This window comes from Cyanistes caeruleus, chromosome 25, assembly GCF_971803275.1.
Source record: "Cyanistes caeruleus chromosome 25, bCyaCae1.hap1.1, whole genome shotgun sequence".
Classification (NCBI taxonomy): domain Eukaryota; kingdom Metazoa; phylum Chordata; class Aves; order Passeriformes; family Paridae; genus Cyanistes; species Cyanistes caeruleus.
This window is the reverse complement of record NC_141725.1, coordinates 4,921,449-4,944,294: the sequence shown is the minus strand read 5'-3', so window position 1 is coordinate 4,944,294 and position 22,846 is coordinate 4,921,449. Positions and strand designations below refer to the sequence as shown.

The 22,846-nt window shown below is 47.4% G+C and overlaps 1 protein-coding gene across 2 annotated transcripts; it reads left to right on the top strand.

Annotated features, from left to right (window-relative positions):
* Positions 1–731: 731 nt before the first annotated feature.
* SLC25A42 (solute carrier family 25 member 42) lies at positions 732–21,531 on the top strand. 2 transcript variants are annotated; one of them, XM_086863100.1, is made up of 8 exons: positions 732–813; positions 10,073–10,189; positions 11,533–11,644; positions 13,431–13,456; positions 14,437–14,603; positions 15,699–15,815; positions 16,178–16,329; positions 17,619–21,531. In XM_086863100.1, the coding sequence occupies exons 2-8, from the start codon at positions 10,112–10,114 to the stop codon at positions 17,927–17,929; spliced, it is 963 nt and encodes a 320-aa protein (XP_086719226.1). In that variant the 5' UTR covers positions 732–813; positions 10,073–10,111; the 3' UTR covers positions 17,930–21,531. The 2 variants fall into 2 exon arrangements, with proteins under 2 accessions (XP_086719226.1, XP_086719225.1); XM_086863099.1 differs by having other exon boundaries at positions 741–813; positions 16,150–16,329.
* The last annotated feature ends 1,315 nt before the right edge of the window (positions 21,532–22,846 follow it).

Genomic DNA, 22,846 nt, shown 5'->3' with positions numbered 1-22,846 from the left:
CTGCCAGCGGATTGCAAAGGTCATTGTGTTCTTCAAAGCTTCCAACCCCCGTGGAGGAGGAGAGGCTGCCTGCCTCCTCTCTGCCTGCTGGGGGAAGAGCTGGGGGCGTTTTTGGACTGCTCTGACCCCGGGCTGGGTGGAAGAGCCCTGGGCAAGAGGCGGTGGAAAGGTGCAGAAGGACATTTTGGGGGAGAAGTGCTGAGAGCAGCGTGCTTGGTGCAGCCTGTGCCTCCCAAGCTTTGCCTTTCTGCTGGGTTTGGGATGGGGGAGAATCAAACCAGGGATTTCCTGCGGGGTTTTATTTCCATCCCCTTCAATCAAGACTTGCTGGAGCTGAGCTCCCACTTCCAGTCCCGGGGTTTGAGCCGGGCAGAGCCGCGGCCTGCAGGACACCGGGGCCGGGCGGGACAGTCACGGTGGGATCCCCGCTGTGATCGGGCGGGATCTCCGCGCTCCGCACCGGTGCTGCAGGGTGGAACCGGGTGGGATTGTCGCTCCTCCAGCCGGGCTCCACCGTTCGGGCTCCCCGGGCAGTCCCCGCCGGGCCCGGCCGCGCTCTCCGCCCCGCACCGAGCGCTGCCGCCCGCCCCGCTCCGCTACCGGAGCCCCGCCCCTCGCCCCTTGCCGCGCCCCCTCCCTCTCCCGATTGGTCAGCTCACTTGTCAATCTTCACCGCGCAGCCAATCCATCGCGCACGGTTCTGCCCCCGCCGCGCCGATTGGGCGCGCCTCAGGGCTGGCCCCGCCTCCCGCGGCGCAGCGGGGGCGGCCTGGCGGCGGCGGACGCGGCCGGGGCGGACGCGCAGCGGAGCCGGTGAGTGCGGGACCGGCCCGGAGCCGCCCCGCCGCGGGCGCTGACGCGGCCCCGCAGCCCCAGCGCCGTGTCCCGGTTCCCGAGGCCCAGACGGCCGCGCGCGTTGTGGCGGCGTGAGGCTCCGGGTGACATTGCCGCGGCCTCCCGCGGGGTCACCCCGGGCCCGCCCCGGGGCTGTGGCGCGGCCGCCTCGGTGCGCTCGGGAGTGCGGGGGAGCGGCGGGATCCGGGGCCGGGCTGAGCTGCGGGGGAGCGGCGCCGGCCTTGGCTGTGTTGGCCCCGGGCTGCGGCACCGAGGGGGAGGCCCGGCCCTCACTGCCCGGGCTGCGTGAGGGCTGCGTGAGGGCTGCGCTCCCTCCTGCCTTGCCTGCTGCCCTGCTCCTTTCCCTGCTCCTCTGCCTTTTCCCTGCTCCTTTTCCCTGCTCCTCTTCCTTTTCCTTGTTCCTTTTCCTTTTCCCTGCTCCTTTTCCTTTTCCCTGCTCCTTTTCCCTGCTCCTCTGCCTTTTCCCTGCTCCTTTTCCCTGCTCCTCTTCCTTTTCCTTGTTCCTTTTCCTTTTCCCTGCTCCTTTTCCCTGCTCCTCTTCCTTTTCCCTGCTCCTCTTCCTTTCCCCCCCTCCTTTTCCCTGTTCCTCTCCCTTCTCCCTGCTCCTCTCCCTTCTCCCTGCTCCTCTTCCTTTTCCCTGCTCCTTTTCCTTTTCCCTGCTTCTTTTCCCTGCTCCTCTTCCTTATCCCTGCTCCTTTTCCTTCTCTCTGCTCCTTTTCCTCTCCCCTGCTCCTTTTTCCCTCCCTTCCCCTCCTGCTTTACCTCCCTGTTCTCCCTGTTTCCTTCCCTCCCCCTCTGCCTGTTTTCCCTGCCTTTCCAGCCGCTGCTTTCCCTGTTTCCCACACTTTCCACCCTGCCCTGCTCCCACCTTTCCAGCCTGTCCCAGTGCCCCTTTTCCTGCCCTGCCATCCCCTGTGTCCCTGCTCCCATCGCAAAATGCCATTTTTTGTCTTATTTATTTCAATCTCCCAGAGGCTGAAAATGAGGGGAAATGATGTTTTTGTGCTGAGGGACAGATCCCAGGGGGCACAGGAGGTGTTGGACACAGATCTCTCCCATCTCAGCAGAACCAAAAACTCGCAGAGCTGGGCTGAATTCTCTACTTCGCCTTCAAAAGTGGGAATGGATGGAGCCTCTTGGCTCACCTTGGATTGTAAGGTGCAAAGACAGGTGGAAACTGCTGGAAATGCCCGTGCAGGGTCAATCAGAGCTATGTGTGGAGGTGGAATTGGCTCTTCCAGCCCAGCACTTGGTGCTGCTGCCCTTAAACCCGGGCTCCCCTCAGGGTCAGGGATGTGTTTTTGTGCCTGTTGATGGATTTTTTTCCCCCTTTTTGTGTATCTTGATGGTGTTTTTTCCTTCTGGCTGATGGTTTGGAAGCTGCTGTCACTTTGGGGTTTTCCTTCATCACATTTAGTGCAGAGATATGTGTGTGTGTGGAGGTTTGGCTGCTCCTCCTGTTTTTTTCTGTGGTTTAGGTGGATTTTTGGAGTGTTTCAAAAACATCCTGGGTTTTTAAGCGACTCCAGGTTGGAGCAGGGGAGAAGAAACATTGAGGAAAGAGAGGCTACAATAAGGGTTGGTTTAATCACACCAACAACCTGTGGCTGAAGGGATTTAAAAATAATCGTGGCTGAAACACCAGGTTTTGGTGTTCCAAAATTTGGATGCCAGCTCCCTCTGAGCATCTTCACAGAACTGCAGATATTCAATTTATTTTTGTGTCCCCTTGCAAGCCCAAAGGATTGTTTAGGACCACAAATGCTGGGGAAAGGCGGGGACTAGGGCTGTCCTGGGTGTTGGATTTCAGCAGGAATCCTCTGGCTGCTCCAGACAAGGGAATTTGGCAACCTCAGGAGCTGCAAGAATTTCACTTTGCTTGACCTGCAGCTGCTGCCCTGCCTTGCCACGGGCTCCAGGTGTTTTTGGTGTGTCAAACTTGGCTTTAGGAGGTAGCACAAGACTCAAACCACAGCCCTGAGTGTGTGATGGGCTTGGTACAGGTCAGACAGGTTTGCTGTCAGAGAAAAAAGAAAAAAATTAAAACAAAACCACCCGCAGGAACCAGAAGTAATTTTATTTTTTTGAGTCACTTTGCTGCTACTAGGAAGAAGATTTACTCAGGTTCGTGTGAAAATAATACTGATTCTTCACCTGGGTTTTCCAGGTGATCCAGGAGGATTCCTGGTAAAGGAAATCCTTGGAAAACGGTATTTTGTTCAGCCTTGAGTGGAAAGGTGAGCTGCAGTGCAAACAGCTCCCTCAAGGTCACCAAATAAATGAAGCTTGGAGGAGTTCTTTGCTTTAGTTGTGCTTTAAATCCCGTTTTTTGTTGTTGCTGCGCAGTCAGAGATGAAGCTCTGGCTGCTGTGAGGCCTGATTTTCCAGAAAATAATCAAACTGACCCGAAATGTGCAGCGCTGTGGCCGAGCAGAGGTGATGGTTAACTTCAAATCCCACCAGAATTAGTGCAGGGGGCAGGGTGGAAAACGCTTCCCTGAGGAAATGGCATTTCCTTGGCACACTTGTGGGCTCCTTCTGCTTCACCATGGAAGCTTTGAATTCCTCTTTCCCTTTCAATTTTTTTTTTTTTTTTTTTGTGTTTTTTAGAGGCGATTTTAAGCTGCTGGGGGAGTTCAGAGCCGTTCTTGTAGTCACTCATTATGTGCTGAAGTAGCTCCTGGCAAAGTTGTGTGGACTGAGGGCTGCTTATATTCCAAATAATCCCGTTTTAAAAATCCCCCTGTGCTGGGATTTGTCCCTTTGTGTGGCTTTGGTGACATCCAGCTCAGCACACCATGGGAAAAAACACGATTTGATGATATTTTACTGCTTCTTTGGGAAAAAAACAAAACAAAACAAAACTTTTTGGAGCTCAGGGAGGGGTTGCAGGGTGGGTTTTCGTTTTCTTGGAAAAGGAAAGGGATTGTTCCCTGCCCGAGGAGTTGTGGCCTCCCTGAGATAAAGCTGCTTGCAGATAAGAGCTGCTCTTCAGTTTGTGGCTGAAAAACTCAGCTGTTTTCCCTTGCCAGCATTCCCTCTGCTCCTTCCCATCTCCCTTGGAATAATTGGAATAATCAGAATAATCTCTCTGTTTTCCCTTGCCAGGATTCCCTCTGCTCCTTCCCATCTCCCTTGGAATAATCAGAATAATCAGAATAATCGGCTGCCTCTGGGAGCTTCAGCTCAACCATTTCCCAGTGGCCTCAGTTTTAGGGCAGAACCTCTAAAACCAGGCCAGGAATTAAAGTTTTTATTCAGTTTTATTGGGAGGGTTGAGTTGTGTCAGGGAAGGGGGCAGGAGCAGCTTTTAATTGTGCTTCAGAGCAAAGTACACCTAAAAAAATGGAATTTAAAAGTGTTGAAGTGACTTTAAAGAAGTTGAACCGACTTCAAAACTTTTTAAAAATGAGCTGACTTAAAACAGTGAACTGATTCAAATTGAGCTAATGTGAAAAAATTGAACTTACATAAGAAAAAAATGAAGAGACATTAAAAAAGTGAACATAAAAATTTTAAGCTTCAAAAATTTTAAAATTATAGAAATTTTAAGCTTGAATAATATTAAGCTTGAAAAATTTTAAGCTTCAAAAATTTTAACCTTCAAAAATTTTAAACTTATAAAAATTAAGCTCTTCCAGATATTGTAATTTAGTGATTTTTATTGGCAAAAAAATGTTTCTGACTGTTCTTGGAGGGCAGAGGAGCCCTGAGCCGCTCCCAGCTGATGTTTTGGGGTTGATTTTTAACAGCTTAATCAGGCTGGAAGGCAGAGCTGGACCCCAAGGGGAGAGTCCATCCCATTCCCAGCATTCCAACCCTTTTTTTCCACGATTTTCCATGATTTTCCAGGCTGTTTTTGCAGCAGTCTCAGATAAATATCGAGGGAAATTTAATTGAGCAGCTTCCCCTGAGCTCAGCCTGCCAGGGAAAGGTGTGAAAATTCCTGCAGGGTTTTGTTCCTTCCTAATTTCATCGTGTGCTTTCATTAGTGGCGTTAATGACATAATCAAATCCAAATAAAAACCACCAAAAAATGGGAGTTGTGAAAGGGGATTTAAGTAAATTAAATGGGAATCGTGGCTCCATCCACTCCTGTGTTCAGTGAGCTGAGTGTGGGATTTGTTTGTTGTGATTCCCAATTATTGAATTGAATTTTTGAATTATTGAATTGAAAAGTCCTTTTTAAGTTTCCCCTCTCTGTCTTTTCTCTCCTCAGATTAAATTCCTCCTGTTTATTTTTAAATTGCACCGAATTTTTTTGGTCATCAATGGCTTTGCCATTCCCGTGCTCCTGGGGTTTTCCAGGGGGGAAAAAAGCAAATATTTCTCAGCAAATAGGGGATTGTTTGCTTTGCAGTTTGTCTGTCCCTGCTGGGACAAATCTTTCTGCAAGAGAAATCTTTCACAGCTTCGAAATTCACATTTAGTTAGGAATCACACCATTCTAGAGAGCACAGAATTGGCATCAAATCCTAATTTTTAGGATTCAAATCCTCAAATTCCACATCCACAGTGCTGTTAAATCCCTCCAGGGATGAGGATTCCAGCCAAGCTTTTCCATGAAGAAATTTACCCTAAAAATCTGATTTAAACCTCCCCTGGCACAAGCTGAGGCTGTTCCCTCTGCTCCTGTCCCATCCCTGGGAGCAGATCCTGGCTCCAACCCCCATTCCCACAATCCTGCCATGGTTTGGGTTGGAAAAACCTTAAAAAAACTCAAATCCCTCCCTTTTTCTCATATTTCAAGCCTCTTCTTCCTGCTGGAGTTTGCTGTTAATCTGAGCTGGGAAAAATACAGAAAAATAGGAATTTCAGGCAGGTTGTGAAGCCAAACTTTTCCATGAAATTTAAAATTTGGATTTGTGGAATTGCTGGCTAATCCCCAAACCTTCAGCACCATTTTAAATTCTTTTAATTTCATTTAATTTTTAATTGTTCCTACCCCAATTTGGGTTTATTTCTTCATTTGAGATGCTGCTCCCTAAAACTCATTGGCCCTTCTGGTGAGCAATTAATGATTTTAAAATCATTTCAGATATTCCAAAGAGGGAGTTTCCCTATTTTAGCAATTTGGGGAATAATCTTTAATCCGTGGCTGATTTCCATTCTGGATCTGAGTGTGAATTTTTTTGTACTTTCAATAAATCCTCCTGAATTTTGGTGTAAAAAAAAACCCCACAGGGTTTGTTACTCATTGACTCTTAACTCCCAAAATCTCCTTTTCCAGTGATTTTTCCCTCTTTATTCCTCAGGGAATGATTTGTTTTGCCGGATCCAGATGTGTGACAGGGACTTGTGTAACTCCTATAAAAATAACCCAGCAGTGGGTTAGGAAAAAAAAGAACAAAAACCACATTTAATCCCCAGTTTTTGGAGTTTTTTGTATTTATTTTTATTTTTTTTTTCTGGCTTTGTAAACACAAATGGAATGACTGTGTGGGGACAGATCCAAAATACAGGGATTTAACAAAAATATCCAGCTGCTCCACGTGGTTTTTGCTGGGTTATTTAATAATTGAGTCAGGTTGATGTAAATGCAAAATGATGGCTGGTTTTTAACTGCAAATTGACACCAGAAATTAAAATTCAAGCTGAATTTTAAGATAAATTTTGTTTTTTGTGGTTCCAGTGTGAATTATTGGTCAAAATAACCCGCTGACATCAGAATCCAGCCTGAATCCAAAATAAAATCCAGCTTTGAGGCCAGCAAAAGGGAACAAAAATCATAAATAAATGAATGCTATTTTTGCATTCTGTGTGTTGAGGGCAGGTTTGATGTGTAAAATTGAGTGTATAAACAGGTGTTTGTAGGCTCTGGGCAGTGGGCACTAAAAATAAATAAGGAATGTATCTAAACAGGATAAAAAGGAATATTATGGAGTAAATAGATCTCATCTTTATGCAAAAAATAAGTCCAGCCTTAATAACTTAATATAAAATAATATATATATATTTATATATATTTATATATTAATATATAATTGTATATTTCTATATATTTATATATTTATATATATTTATATATATTTATGTATTTATATATAAATATATTTATATATACTATATATATTTATATATATACTATTTATATATTTATATATACTATATATATTTTATATATATTATATATTTATATATTATATATAGATATTTTTATATTTATATATATTATATTTTTATATTTATATATATACTTTATATATAAACTATATATAAATAATTTAGTAACTTAATAATCACTTTAATTTGGCAAATTTCCTTTCAGGCCTCTCTTTTATATTATTATATTTAGATTATGTATAATTATATATAATTATAGACATATAAATATAAAATAGACATATATATAATCATATCTATAATTATAGACTTAATTATATATATATAATATATATATTTGGTATATATATATGACATACTACATTATTATTTTAAGTTAATATATATATAATTAATATATATTTCATATATATTATATAATATTATATATTAATATAGAATATATTAATATATTAAACATATTAATAATATATTAAATATATTATTAATATATAAATATATTATATATACATTAATATATATTTTAAATATAATTTATTTTTATATTTTTTAATCGATATATTATTTTTATATCTATATTTTTATATTTATATATTTAAAAGAAAGCTGCATTTTGCATTGCTAAGCCCTTTAGCACAATTTCTATTTTTCGTGGTGGGGAGGGCAGGAAGGAGAGTTATTTTTGGCAGAGATAAATCTGATATTGTGACCTACATTCCTTTATTGCAGGCAGGGCAGGGATAATATCCCCACCTGTAATTTCCTTCACACTTTGGAAGAAAAAAGGGAATTTCACAATGCCATTTTCCAGGCCTGTGAGATAAGGAGGGATGAGAAGGGAAGGAAATGACTGCAGGTCATTAGAAATAATAATTAGGAGTAATTAACTGCGTTCTTCAAGCGCAGAATAATTAGGGATCGGCTCCGCTCTTGACGCTTGTGGGAGTTTTTGGTCTGATGTGAGGGAACTTTCAGGTGTTACATCCCATTAAAATCTGGGGTCAGCCCTCCCCCAGCTCCCAAAACACCCTCAGGAATTTGGGAATTGCTGGATTTGTGTTTTCCCAAAGTTTTGGGAAGGAAGGGGGAGCTTTGGGGTGACCTCAAGGCCTGAGGGGGGACAACAAAAAAGGTGGAGGGAGGCAATTTCCAAGGGCCTGGAAAAGGGGGATGGCTTCAGACTGGAAAAGGGGAATGTGGATGGGATCTTGGGAAGGGATTCCCGGCTGTGTGAAGGAATTTTGGTGGCCATGGAATTCCCAGAGAAACCCTGGAAGCGCCCAAGGCCGGCCTGGAGCAACAGGAGGTGGTGGAAGGTGTGGGGTGGGATGAGATGATCCTAAAAGTCCTTCCCAACCCATCCCATCTTTAATTCTGGGATCATCCAGGTGATCCTAAAAGTCCTTCCCAACCCATCTTTAATTCTGGGATGATCCAGGTGATCCTAAAAGTCCTTCCCATCCCATCTTTAATTCTGGGATCATCCAGGTGATCCTAAAAGTCCTTCCCAGCCCATCCCATCTTTAATTCTGGAATGATCCAGGTGATCCTAAAAGTCCTTCCCAATCCATCTTTAATTCTGGGATGATCCCGTCCCATCTGTAATTCTGGGATGATCCAAGGTTTCAAGTTGATCCTAAAAGTCCTTCCCAACCCATCCCATCTTTAATTCTGGAATGATCCAGGTGATCCTACAAGTCCTTCCCATCCCATCTTTAATTCTGGGATCATCCAGGTGATCCTACAAGTCCTTCCCATCCCATCTTTAATTCTGGGATCATCCAGGTGATCCTAAAAGTCCTTCCCAGCCCATCCCATCTTTAATTCTGGGATGATCCAAGGTTTCCAGGTGTGTTTTTCCCCCTCTGGAGCGAGGGTGAGGCTCCTCCATCCCAAATTGGTCACGCCCGAGTTCAGCCGAGGCTGAGCCGTCTCCGCTTTTGTGTTTTTAAAACCTGCAGCCAGCCAGGCTTGGGAAATGAGGGCTGCCTTTAATTTATGAGGGGGAAAAAAAGCAGCTCAGCAAGTCTGAAAGGTGCTGACAAGCATAAAGTACCTGAGATTGTTCAAAAAAGGGGAAAAAAAAAAGGCTGGAAATTATTATTTATTTTATTTTATTTTTCCACGTGAGCGGAACGTTGTGCCCGAGGTTTCACAGGCATCAGAGGGAGCAGGAGGGAACTGAATTGAGGAATTCTGATTTCCTAATAAAACATTCCTTGAAAGGTTTAACCTTCCAGAGTGAGGCTGTTGGAGCAGTTTTGTGGCTTATTATTATTTTATTATATTATTATTTTATTAAAAAAAAGTGATTTTTTTGTCCTTGCAGAGCCCCTCTGTGAGCAGCTCCAGGGCCACCTCCCTGAGCCACCTCAGGGTTTTCACAATTCCTGAACATTCCTGAAAATATTCTGAAAAATATTTTTTTTCAGGCTGAAAAAGCAGAAGTATCAGAAAGTCCTAAAAAAAAAAAAAAAAAAGGGAATTATTCCATTTCAACAGAATTATTTCTTCATCCACGCTCTGCAGCCAAGGTCAGGCCGACCTTTCCTCTCGGAGGATGGGTTTGGGACATCTCAGAGCAGGAAAATCCTGTGCAAACCGCCCTGGGAGGAAAGGGAGTCCTGAAAGGCACCAGAATAAATCCCAGAGTGGCCTTTGTGGCACGTGTGAGCCACCGGATCCCTCTCTTCCCAAAAATAACCCCCACTGGCTCGTGGCTGGCCTTGGGCACTCATTCCTGGGACTATTTTTTCTCCCCCTTTTCCATAGGGTTTTAAATTTCCACCTTCTTTCTCCGGTATCTCGTTGCTCAGCAATCCCAAATAGCCAAAATCCTCCAATCCCAAAATCCTCGCTGGGGGAGGGCAGGATCTGCTCCTTTTCCCTGGAAATTGTTGGTATTTTGGTGTTATTGCAGCTGAGTTCTTTGTGGGGTGAGAAGGGCACAGTTTTCATCTTAACCCCCCCCAAAAAAATCCATTTAAATCCATTTACACCTCAAAGGAAGGAAATGGCACCAGGAACCTGGAATTGCTGTTTTCCTGGGAATTGGGAGAGTGTTTTCCTGCTGAAAATGGCACTTCCCTGCGCTTTATCACCAGGATATTTCCCACTTTTGACGTTTCTGCTTTGTTTTTTGGGTTGTGTTTAGGAGCTGTAGCTCTCCTGCCCCCGTGGAAGTGTGACTGGTATGGGTAATGGTGTGAGAGAAGGTCCAGTGGAATTCCAGAGGGATGTGGAGCCCGTCACGGCCCGAATTCCGGCAGAGGTGAGAGCAGGAGCCGGGCTGGGAACCCACAGCGGCTCCAGGGAGGGAATTGTGCCCTGCTCAGCTGGGATCCCACCTGGAATTCTGCATCCAGCACTGGAAGGACGTGGAGATGTTGGGGCGAGTCCAGAGGAGGCTCCAGGATGATCAGAGGGACGGAGAAGCTGGGATTGTCCAGCCTGGAAAGGCTCCAGGGTCAACCTGATTGTGACTTTGCAGTGCCTGAGGGAGCCACAAGAAACACGGAGAGAGATTTGGGATGAGGGATCAGGGACAGGACACAGGGAATGGCTTCAAACTGGAACAGGGGAATTTGGGTGGGATATTGGGAAGGAATTCCTGCCTGGGAGGGTGGAGAGGGGCTGGGATGGAATTCCCAGAGCAGCTGTGGCTGCCCCTGGATCCCTGGAAGTGCCCCAGGCCAGCTTGGAGCAGCCTGGGATGGTGGAAGATGTCCCTGCTCATAGAATGGGGTGAATTTTAAGATCTGGGATTTGAGCTCTGGACTCCCAAAAGCCTCCAGCATTTCCATGATCCATGGAATGTGTCCCTCCGAGGGGATCCAGACATTCCCAACCCAGGGTTGTGCCAGGGCCACCAATCCAGGCTTTCCTGGGCTGGTTGGAATCCCTGGAGAAAGGAACCTTGCTGTGCTTTAGCCCAAATCCGGGGCTGGAGCTCACCTTTGCTCCACTGCCCTCGCACCCAGGAGCGGCTTGGGAGCAGGAATTGAGCTGATCCAGGGGTTTTGGGTCATAAACATTAACTCTGGGCTTGGGAAACGTCCTGGAAACGAGGGAAATGTGAGCTCCTCTCATCCATGAAGTGTCAAAAGTTCACACATCAAGCCTGGGCTTGTTCTCACTCCAGAACCTCCACGGGGCTTGGATTTTGTGGCGCTTTTTTTGTTTTGTTTTTTGGGCTCTCTGTGGGAGAAAAATGCTGATTTGATAAATCTGAGCTGTGGCAGGAATGCCAAGAGCAAAATCCCTCTCATTCCACCCACCAGAGGGGGAAAACTGCCTGGATTCATCCTCAGGAGCTTGGGAATGATGTGGGAATGGGGCTTGGATGCTTCTTTTCCAGAAACTTCCCTTTCTGCCCATGGCTAAATCATGGGGAGGGAGAAGAAGGAGAAAAAACAGGGGGGAAAACAGCACATGCAGGAGGAATTATTGGAATTTTGCCTTGAGGAATTCACTGTGCTGGAAATTTAATGAAACATTTTGACACAAATCTTGGCCCTGGGGTGAATTTCTGCAGGAAAAGTGAAATGTTATTCCTTGTGGGATTGATTTTTTTTTTTCCCTCACCACTATCCAATGCTTTTTTTTTTTTCCCAGGATAACCAGGAGAAGAAGAAAGTGCTGAACTCCCTGATATCTGGGGCACTGGCTGGGGCTGTGGCTAAAACTGCAGTGGCTCCTCTGGACAGGACAAAAATCATGTTCCAAGGTGAGTCCTGTGGGCTTTCCCCAAATTTTTTTAGACTTTCAGCCCTTTGAGGTCCCGATCTGCTCATCCAGCTCCTTTTCCAGGAGGTGTGGAGACTCTGGGAAGAGGGAATTGGGCTGTGGGAGTTCCCTGCTGAAGGCTGGATGCAAAAAATTGTGTCAAGTCTCCCCAAACTGGGAGGCAGGAGGCACTGGAGCTGCTGCACCCCTGAATTGTGGCAGAACATGAAATTCCTCTGCCTGGAATACAGAATTCAGCAGGATTTGGGGATTTTGGGATCTGTTGCAGTGCAATTCCTCCAATTATCCCAAAGGGAACAGCACAGGCCCTTTAATTCAGTGGATGTTTGGGAAAGCCAAGAATTTTAAATCTGGTGACGTCCCAGATTAACTGAATTGGGCTCAATCTAATCCCTGGCTGACATTTAATTTAGAACTGATTTTTACTCACGTGATTTTCATTCTGGGCAGAGCAAGGAGCTCTGGAATTGCTGGGATATCCACCAGGGAGGCCCCTGGGAGCCGAATTTTTGGGTTTTCCCACCAAAAACGCACACCCAGGTTCATTCCAGGGTGGAAATATCGGGAGCAGGGATGAGAGGGAAGGCACAGAGCCAGCAGCTGACCCAGGGAATCACCTGGAATTTGGACAGGCCACATTCCTAAAAATCCCTGTGTGGTTCAGCCCATCTCAGTGGCTGGAAAGGAATAAGATTAAAATGTTCCAATTGCAGCAGTTTCTTGGGATCTGATGGATTATTTTAGGCTCTTTCTGTCCTTAGGGGTTTTATTTGAAAACACCTTTGGATCATCGAAGTGATGAGTTAGAAACTGAGGAATGAGGCTTGGGATGGTGGAAAGTGGAACTGGATGAGCTTTCCCAGCCCAAACCATCCCACAACTCAATAAATTTCCCCGTGGCAGAGGGAGAAAAACCTTTTGAAAGGAGCGAAACCACCTTGATAACCCATCTCTGTTTATCGAGGTGTTTTATTCCTTAAAAAAACAAAAAAAAACCAACAAAAACCAACAAAAAAACCCCAAAAAAACCAAAACAAAAGCGTTGGAATTGCACAGAGGAGCAGCAGTGGGGAAAAGTGGATTTGCATGGAATTGTTGGATACACTCCAGAGGCTCCCAAAGTCTCAGATGAGCGAGGAAGGAGCTGCAGCAGCCCCTTAATTGGAGCCACGTTTCATTAAAAAAAGGTTTCCAGGCTTTTCCATCCCTTTTGGCAGAGCTGCCAAACAAATCCCGCTTCCCAAATCCCGCCTCGTGGATTCCACGGATAAGGAGGTGCTGTCACTTTGGATGGATGCAAGGGAGAAAAAAAACCAAAGAAAAATAATAAAAAAATCAGGGAGTTCATTTGAGTTCTGCTCGGATGGAGCCGCTCTTGCGTGGAGCTTCGCTCTCTCCTCGCTGGATTCTGGAATTAGGCTGGGATCTGGGCATGGAAATTCTCTGAAAAATAAGTGAACGGTGCAGTTTTGATGTTTTTTTCTTTAATTAATTGTTTTTATTTATTCATTTATTCCGCGCAAACTGAATTTTCCTAACAGGCAGTGGGAGGGGGGAAAAAAAAATGGACTTTTGTGCTAAATTATGGGAGCATTTACAAGACAAAGAATCTCTATTTCCTTTTGCATTCATTCTTTTCCTTCTGTTTTTATCCCTTTGGATAAAACACCTGTTTATTTATCCCTTATTTAGGGATTCATGGATCAAATATTTATTTTTATGTCTTGCAAGCCCTAATCTTTTTTCTTTTTTCTTTTTATTTTTAGTGTCTTCAAAAAGATTTTCTGCCAAGGTGAGGTGATGTCTGTCTGCTGTTGCCCTGAAGTCTTTGATTTTTCTTTTGTTGGCCTTTATTTCACTTTTTTTGGGATTTATCAGCAGCATTCCATGAAAATGTGGAGGGAAAGGCTGGGAATGGTGTTGTTAATTATGGGATTAATTAGGATAGTGATTACTGGGAGGATTCAAACTCCAGGCTGTACCTGTGATGTGACAATAAATGTGATATCACTCAGGGCTTTGGGTTTTGGGACCTTTTTTAGTGGATTTGGGATCTTTCCTGGTGATTTGGGGACCTCTTCTAGTGATTTGGGATGTTTTGTAGTGATTTTGGGACCATTCCTTGTGATTTTGGGACCATTCCTTCTGATTTTAGGACCATTTCTAGTGCTCCTTTCCTTCCCCCAAGCACACAGGAGTTTTTGCAGCATTTATAGGGAAGTAAATCTGGGATCTGATCCCTCCCGTGGCTTTCTGAGCTCTTTTTCCCCGTGCATTCCAGCTTTTCCATGCTTGCCGTGCCCTGGTGTGCGTGATCCGAATGTTCCTGCCTGGCCCCGAGGAGATGAATTTGGGTTTGGGAAGGGGTTTTATGCAAATTGTGCCTTCCCAGAGAGGGAAAATGAGGCAGGATGGGATATAAAAACCCTTCCTTGTCCTTGGCTTGCTCTTGTGCAGAGCTTCCCTCTCTCCTCACCGGATTCTGGAATTAGGCTGGGATCCGGGCATGGAAACGCTCTGAAAAATAAGTGAACGGTGCAGTTTTGATGTTTTCCTTTAACTAACCTGAAAAAAATTCATCCATTTATTCCACAAACTGAATTTTAAAGCACGGGGATGTGACGGAGCCTCCGGGGCGGCCATGTCAGCTCCGTGGGAAGGGGGATTGGGGAGGGTTAAACTGTGGGGTCACATCCTCACCCTGCATTCCCGTTATCCCTGACCCTTGCCCTGTTCCCCACAGGAAGCTCACGGGCTGATTTATCCCCGCAGGAAGCCTACAGGCTGATTTATCACACCTACCTCAACGAGGGCTTCTGGAGCCTCTGGAGAGGGAATTCCGCCACCATGGTCCGCGTGATCCCCTACGCCGCCATCCAGTTCTGCGCCCACGAGGAGTACAAGCAGATCCTGGGGAATTACTACGGATTCCAGGGAAAGTAAGAGGCAGAGGGGCTCGGGATCCTGCTGGGATCCTTGGATCCAGCTGAGGCCGGAGCAGGGAAACTGTGAGGGGAGAAATTGTGAGGGGAGAAATTGTGAGGGGGGAACTGTGAGGGGAGAAACTGTGAGGGGGGAAACTGTGAGGGGAGAAACTGTGAGGGGGGAAATTGTGAGGGGGAAACTGTGAGGGGGGAAACTGTGAGGGGAGAAATTGTGAGGGGGGAAACTGTGAGGGGAGAAATTGTGAGGGGGGAAACTGTGAGGGGAGAAACTGTGAGGGGGGAAACTGTGAGGGGGGAAACTGTGAGGGGGGAAACTCCGAGGGGGAAACTCCGAGGGGGAAACTCCGTGGGGGAAACTCCGTGGGGGAAACTCCAAGGGGGAAACTCCAAGGACGAATATCTGAGGGGAAAGCTGTGAGGGAGAGGAATCTCCAAGGGAGAAGCTCTGATGGAGAAGCTCCAAGATGGAAGCTCCAAGATGGAAGCTCTGAGGGGGAAGCAGAGGAAGCTCTTGAGGGGGAATCTTTGAGGAGGAAGCTCTGAGGCAGAGGAAGCTCTGAGGGGAAAGCTCTGAGGGGGACGTTCCAAGGGGGAAACTGTGAGGGAGAAGCTGTGAGGGGGAAACTTTGAGGGGAAAGCTCTGAGAGGGAAACTTTGAGACAAAAGCTCTGAGGGGGGAAGCTCCAAGATGGAAGCTCTGAGGGGGAAGCTCTGAGGCAGAGGAAACTCTGAGAGGGAAGCTCCAAGATGGAAGCTCCAAGGTGGAGCCTTTGAGGGGAAGCTCCAAAGGGGCGGATCTGAGTGCCAGCCCCTCCTGACGTGGGGTTTGAGGTGCTGAGGGAAGGGCAGATTCTGTGAGAACACAGCCCTGTTCATGTCCAGACATGAGCAATAAATGGCCTGGACCTAGAACAAGCAATTCCCAGCACTGGGAAAATGGGCAGGCAAAACAAAGAGCAGGAGAAGCATCAGGCTCCAGCGCAGCCCTGAGCCTCTTCTCCAGACACTGAGCCTCTTCTCCCCATGGATTTTCCCTGTGGGATTTGCAGCTGCAGGTGACGTTTGGTCTCTCCTCTCACCTCACCTCAGGGCACTGACACCTTTCCCTCGCTTCATTGCCGGCTCCCTGGCTGGCACCACGGCTGCCATGGTCACCTACCCCCTGGACATGGTCCGTGCCCGCATGGCTGTCACGCCCAAGGAGATGTAAGTGCCTCATGCACAACTTTTTTTGGGTTTTTATAAGGTCACGTGGCTCTAATGCCATTTTTTGGGTCATTTCTTGCTTTGGTGGAATAAATCCCTGGGGGGTTTGAGCAGCGGTTCAATGTCCAGAGGCGTGGATGTGGGAGGAGATGGATACTGGGAGACCAGTTTAGGTAGCCAGCTGGATCCAGGGAAACCCAAGAGGACAGCACAGCAGGGCTGTGGGAGAGCTAAAATCCCCTCTGAGCTGCCTGATGAGCTGGGAACCAAATTAATTACGGGTTAATCCATCAGGGAGCCCTGCTGGGAACATCCCAGCCACTGACCAGCGCAGGTCTGCTCTCCCCGTGTCCCCACGCCAGGTACAGCAGCATTGTCCACGTCTTCATCCGGATCTCCCGGGAGGAGGGGCTGAAAACCTTGTACAGGGGCTTCACACCCACCATCCTGGGCGTCATTCCCTACGCTGGCCTCAGCTTCTTCACCTACGAGACGCTGAAGAAAGTCCACGCAGGTAAACCGGGGAAAACGCTGGAGGTTTTGGGGCAGGTGTTTGGATGGAGGGGTCCGAGCGCTCTGGGGTCTGCGGGGTGTGAACCAGGAGTGTGGGAATGCCGTGCCTGTCTTGTGGAGGAGAAAAAGTGGGATTTCCATTTGGAGAAGGACTGGGTTGTGTGCTGAGTTGGGAGCAAAACATGGGGAGAGCAACCTGGGGAGGAAAACCCTGGGAGTTGTACCTGTGACTTGTCAGTAAATGTGACATCACTCGGGGGTTTGTTTTGTGGGAGCTTTTCTAGTGATTTTGGGGACCTTTTCTAGTGATTTGGGGACCTTTTCTAATGATTTTGCTTGGGAGAGCAAGCTGGGGAACAAAACTTGAGGAATGAAGCCTTGGGAGAGCAACTAGGGAACAAAACTTGGGAAACAAAATCTGGGGAGGAAAGCCTTGGGAGCTCAACCTGGGGAACAAAACCTCAGGAGCAAAACTTGGGGAATGAAACCTTGGGAGCAAAACTTGGGGAATGAAACCTTGGGAACAAAATCTGGGGAGCAAAACCTTGGGAGTTCAACCTGGGGAGCAAAACCTTGGGAGCAAAACCTGGGGAATGAAACCTTGGGAGCAAAACCTGGGGATCAAAACCTTGGGAGCAAAACCTGGGGATCAAAACCTTGGGAGCAAAACCTGGGGAACAAAACCTTGGGAGCAAAACCTGGGGAACAAAACCTTGGGAACAAAACCTTGGGAACAAAACCTTGGGAGCAAAACCTGGGGATCAAAACCTTGGGAACAAAACCTTGGGAACAAAACCTTGGGAGCAAAACCTGGGGAACGAAACCTTGGGAGCAAAACCTGGGGATCAAAACCTTGGGAACAAAACCTTGGGAACAAAACCTTGGGAGCAAAACCTGGGGATCAAAACCTTGGGAACAAAACCTTGGGAGCAAAACCTGGGGAACGAAACCTTGGGAGCAAAACCTGGGGATCAAAACCTTGGGAACAAAACCTTGGGAACAAAACCTTGGGAGTTCAACCTGGGGAACGAAACCTTGGGAGCAAAACCTGGGGAACGAAACCTTGGGAGCAAAACCTGGGGAACGAAACCTTGGGAACAAAACCTGGGGATCAAAACCTTGGGAACAAAACCTGGGGAACAAAACCTTGGGAATTCAACCTGGGGTGAAACACAAACCGTGGGGAACCGACGAGCGCAGCCTCCACAACAAAACCTCGGGAGCCCCTCCAGCCTGTCCCCTGGAATTCCTCGTGAATGCCAAGGAGTTTCCCCTGTGTGTCCCCCGCAGAGCACAGCGGGAAGGCGCAGCCCTCGCCCCCGGAGCGCCTGCTGTTCGGGGCGTGCGCCGGCCTCATCGGCCAGTCGGCCTCGTACCCGCTGGACGTGGTGCGGCGCCGCATGCAGACCGCCGGTGTGCTGGGCCACACCTACAGCTCCATCCTGCTCACCATGCAGGAGATCGTCAGGGAGGAGGGACTGGTGCGAGGGCTCTACAAAGGGCTCAGCATGAACTGGGTGAAGGGCCCCATCGCCGTGGGGATCAGCTTCACCACCTTCGACCTGACGCAGATCCTGCTCCGCAAGCTGCAGCAGAGGTAGTGGCTCGGTGGCCAGCGTGTAGAAAGAGCAATTGGTTCTTCCCTGGCCTCCCACGTGCTCCTGCAGCTGAGAACTCGCCCGTTTGGGTTTTGGTTTGTTGGGGTTTTGGTTTTTTTTTTTCCTGTTGTTGTTGGATTTTTTATTTTATTTTTTTTTTCCCCACCCACATTTTTTAATTTGGAAGCCTAACTGTTCCCTAAGCGAAAAATTCCCGATCCTGCAGAGCTGAGTCCTCCCAAGCAGCTGCCTCACCCTTCTGATGGACTCTGCCCCCAGGAGTGGAGCCTCCCCACCCCACCTGTGCTGCTCCTGGCTCCTCACCTGGCTCTCCGTGGGCAGATGGAAGCTGTGGATGATGGAAGAGGGGGCTCGGAGCTGTTGGGGATGAACCCCTGGATGTGGGAAGTGGCAGTTCTGCAGCTCCCTGCAGCCTGCCAAGTGCAATATCCCAGTGTAGTCCGCAGGGAATTCCTGTGAGAGCAGGACACTACGCTTGTTCCGAAAGCTGAATGTTTTCTCTGGCTGGGAATCCTGCCGTTTTTCCATGAATTTTCCGTGGTTTTGGGTTGAGCTGCATCAACCACCCTCGTTTGTGGCGTCCCTCTGAGATTACCAAAGACTGGAGGCAGCAGAGGAGGGGAGTTTTGAGCCCTTCCATAAAGGAGATGTTCCTCTGTGTGTTGTCGCTGAGCCAGGGCTGTGCCTGGATTCCCAAACTGGATCCGCTCCCAGCTGCGTTCGTGTTTTCCTTCTGCGCTGCCCTGCCCTGGAGAGAGGCAGCGTTTTCCAGGGGTGTGGGTGCACTGAGCAAGGAGGCGTTCCATCCTTCACAATCCCATTTGTTTTCCTTGAAACAGTGTTACAGCTGCTCTGTGCACCGAGAACAAACCCTGCTGCAGCCGAGTCCCCAAAAAAACCCTGTCCCTGGGAGCTGATCCCAGCTCCTGGATGTCCTTTTTGGTACCTGCTGTGTGGCTGGTGTCACCTCTGTTCACAAACTCATCCCCTCTGCTGTTTTATCCCTAAAATTCCTCTTGGAATCGAGTCCCTGTGGGCACCGCAGCGTTGACCCTCCAGTGCCAATCGCTTCCAGCTGGAATTGGACAAGGAGCGCTCAAGAACTTCTCAGTGTTCCTCTCTGAAATCAGTTTTTTCAGGGAAACGGAGATTTATTTTATTTTTTTTTTGGTGGATGATCCATCCCTCTGTTAAAATCCTGAGGTCAGAGCAGACTTCAGACTCCTCTGGTGATCGACACAAACCGAGGTGGGAAAATCCCTTTCCAGAGAGTCCATAATGTGAGGAAAAAACCCCAAAATTTAACTTAAAACGTGTCCTTTCCTGCTTGTTGTGTATTTTAGCTGTCGTGGCCGGATGGGATGAACGGGAATGGATGGAATTGCACGAGGGGGGCAGGAGCAGCCTTCTCCTTTCTTTTTTTTGTCTTTGCACTTCTTTGGAGCATGAAGCTGCTCCCGATGCCAAATATTTCCTTAGGAATCAGGGAACGTGGGAATGGCACTGGAGTGTTGACACACAAATCATTCCCAGGGCTGGGATGGGGCAGACTGGAGCTGGGATTTGACCTCAGGAATTCTGTCCCTGAGCCCAGCAGGGCGGCACATTCCCTGATTTCCCTGGGAATTAAAGATCCCCGGGGTTTTGGGAGGCCCTGGAGGGCGATGGCCACGAATTCTGGGTCATTTTGGGGTTTTTTTTGGGGGGGGCTGCTGGAAAACTCTCAGCTCTGCTTTCCCTTGGCTCAGCCCCCCTGATTTCTTTTCTCCAATGGAGAAGCCGATTATCCTGCTCTTGTCCTGATCCAGAGGGAGGAATTCCCACAGCACTTCCAGCCTCTGTCCCCGTGTCCTCTCCCTTCCCTGTCCCCTCCCAGCTGGGAAAAAACAGGAATTCCAGGAGCTGAAAACGTTCCTTAATTAGCAGCTGCACCTGATTTAAATTCAGCAGAATTTCAGCCGATTTTCCCACAAGTTTTGCAGGCTGGGTGTTTTGTCCAGGGGCAGAATCTGAATTCAGCCTGTGATGGTTTTGGTGCTTTTGTTTCTCAGAGCGTGTTGCTGCTTTGGGTTGGTTTAAAAAGCTTTTTTTTTTTTTTTCCTTTTTTTTTGTTTTTTTGGGTTTTTTTTTGAATGTAGAAACTGGGAAACAGAGTGTTCCCTTCCCTTTTCATCCCTGCATGGATTCAGACACGTTCCAGATCTTTTTCTGAGGTGTGCTGGCCAGGAAGAGCTCTGAGAAAGGAAACAACTCAAAACAGGAGTTTTTCCTTTTTTTTCCCCCCCTTTTTTTTCCCCCCCTTTCCTCCAATTCCCTAATTTTTTTCATTTTACTCCTCTCAAATTTAATTTCCCACTCGCCCTTCACACGGACCCTTAAAACATCACCACCAAATTTGTGCTTTTTGGTTTTTATTTCCCTTTTCCCTCCTCCTGCTTCTTCCTGCACCTTGAGCCCCGCACTGGCACTTCGAGAAAACCAGGTCCAAAAAAAAACGCACCCAAAACGTCAAAATTGCAGCTTTTTTAGTGTTTTCCAACACCTTTTCCCCTCACAGCCTGGATACTCCAGGAATTTTTCAGGCACCACGGGCTGGTTTTGAGCTCCTCGACTGGTTTGGAATTTTCACTTTATACCTTGGTAGGGGCTGATTCCCCTCATTTTTCCCCTCTTTTTTTTCTCCCCTTTTTTCCCTCATTTTCTCCTCCCTTTCCCTCCCTTTTTGCCCCTCTTTTTTACCCTCTTTTTTCCCCCTTTTTGCCTCCTTTTCTCCCCACTTTTTTCTCCCTTTTCCCCTTTTTCTCCCCTATTTTTTCCCCCTTTTTGCCTCATTTTCTCGCCCTTTTTTCCCTTTTTCTCCACTCTTTTTTCCCCATTTTCTCCCCTTTTTGCCTCCTTTTCTCCCCTTTTACCTCCTTTTTTCCTCCTTTTCTCCCCCCTTTTCCCCTTTTTTCCCCTTCCCCCTTTTCTTCCCCCTTTTTTTCCCCCCCTTTCCCCCTTTTTTCCCCTTTTTTGCCTCCTTTTCTCCCCCTTTTTCCCCTTTTTCCCCTTTTCCCCCTTTTCTCCCTTTTTCCCCTTTTTTCCCTTTTCTTCCCCCTTTTCTTCCCCCTTTTTTTCCCCCCTCTTTCCCCCTTTTTTCCCCTTTTTTGCCTCCTTTTCTCCCCCTTTTTCCCCTTTTTCCCCTTTTTCCCCTTTTTCCTTTTCTCCCCCTTTTTCCCCCTTTTTGCCCCATTTTTCTCCCCCTTTTCCCCTCTTTCTCCCCCCTTTCTCCCTTTCTCCCCCTTTTTCCCTCTTTTCCCCCCCTTTTTTTCCATTCCCCCCTTTTTTTCCCCTTTTTTCCCCTTTTTCCCCCCAAAACCACCACGAGCCATCCCAGCCCCACTCACTGCCTGCGCGTTCTATGCATCTCCCAATTAGCACAAACACTGTTAATTGCCTTTCCCCCTGTCGCTTTTGGACGGCTTTTCTTGGATCTGGACTTCTATTTTATTGCAGTGAAGACACTTTGTTATATAATGTTTATATATATTTTAAGATTTGTGCCAAGAGAGGATGTATATTTAATAAAAAACGCCGTTGACTTCCGGGCTCTCCCGAGGCTTCTCTCCTGTCCAGGCCTGGAACGTTCCGGAGGATTCCTGAGGGGTTTGTGGGGTTGGTTTTGGGGTTTTTTGGGATTTTTTGAGGTTTTTTGGGGGGTTGTGAGGGGGGTTTGGCGAGGAGATTTTTGGGGGGGCTTTGTGAGGAGATTTTGGGGAGGTTTGAGAGGGTTTTTAGGGGTTCTGAGGGGTTTTTTTGGCATTTTTGAGGGGATTTGTGAGGAGATTTTGGGGGGGTTATGAGGGATTTTTCAGCATTTATGAGGGGATTTTTGGGGGGGTTTTGTGAGGAGATTTTGGGGGGGTTCAGTGGTTTTTTTAGGGGTTTTTTAGAGGTTCTGAGGGGTTTTTTTGGGGTTTATGACGGATTTTTGAAGGGGTTTGTGAGGAGGTTTTTGAGGGATTGTGAGGAGATTTTGGGGGGGGTTAAGCTTTTTTTAGGGTTTTTTTTAGGGTTTTTTTAGGGGTTTATGAGGGGTTTTTGAAGGGGTTTGTGAGGAGATTTTTGGGGGGATTGTGAGGAGATTTTTGGGGGGTTTATGAGGGATTTTTCAGCATTTTTGAGGAGATTTTGGGGGGTTTTTGTGAGGAGATTTTTTGGGGGGTTATGAGGGATTTTTCAGCGTTTATGAGGGGATTTTTGGGGGGGGTTGAGTATTTTTTTAGGGGTTCTGAGGGTTTTTTTGGGGTTTATGAGGGCTTTTTGAGGATTTACGAGGAGATTTTTGAGGGTTTTTTTTAGGTTTGTGAGGGATTTTTGAGAGATTTTTTTGTGGGGTTTATGAAGGGGTTTTCTTGGTATTATGAGGAGTTTTTTTGGGGTGCTTTTGAGCGTTTTAATGAAGTTTTTTGGGGGCATTACAAGAGGTTTTTGGAGTTTTTTTAGGAAGACTTGTGAGGATTTTTAGTGTTTTTAGGGGGACATCCTGAATAATTTTTTTTGAGGGTTTTTTTTTTGGACATTTCCGACCACCCAAACGAGTCCTGCGGGTTCAGGGCTGTGCCTGACACTGGGAGAATCCCGGAGATCCCAGGGATCCCTGTCCCTGTCCCCAAACTGGTGGCAGCAGGTGGCACTGTCGGCTCAGCCACCGCCTGCTGCCGTCCCCGCTGCTCCCGATTTCTGGGGGCTTTTTGGGGATTTTTGGGGATTTTTGGGGCTTTTTTGGGGGTTTTTTGGGCTTTTTTGGGGCTTTTTGGGGCTTTTTTGGGGCTTTTTGGGGGGGCGTTTTGGGACTTCTTTTGGGCCTTTTTTTGGGGGCTTTTTGGTGACTTTTTGGGGGGTTTGGGGGGGCTTTTT

Coding starts and splice junctions, on each gene's coding strand:
- SLC25A42 (XM_086863099.1), top strand. CDS start 10,112: ATGGGTAATGGTGTGAGAGAAGGTCCAGTGGAATTCCAGAGGGATGTG. Junction 10,190..11,532: donor CGGCCCGAATTCCGGCAGAG/GTGAGAGCAGGA, acceptor TTTTTTTCCCAG/GATAACCAGGAGAAGAAGAA. Junction 13,457..14,436: donor CAAAAAGATTTTCTGCCAAG/GTGAGGTGATGT, acceptor TTATCCCCGCAG/GAAGCCTACAGGCTGATTTA.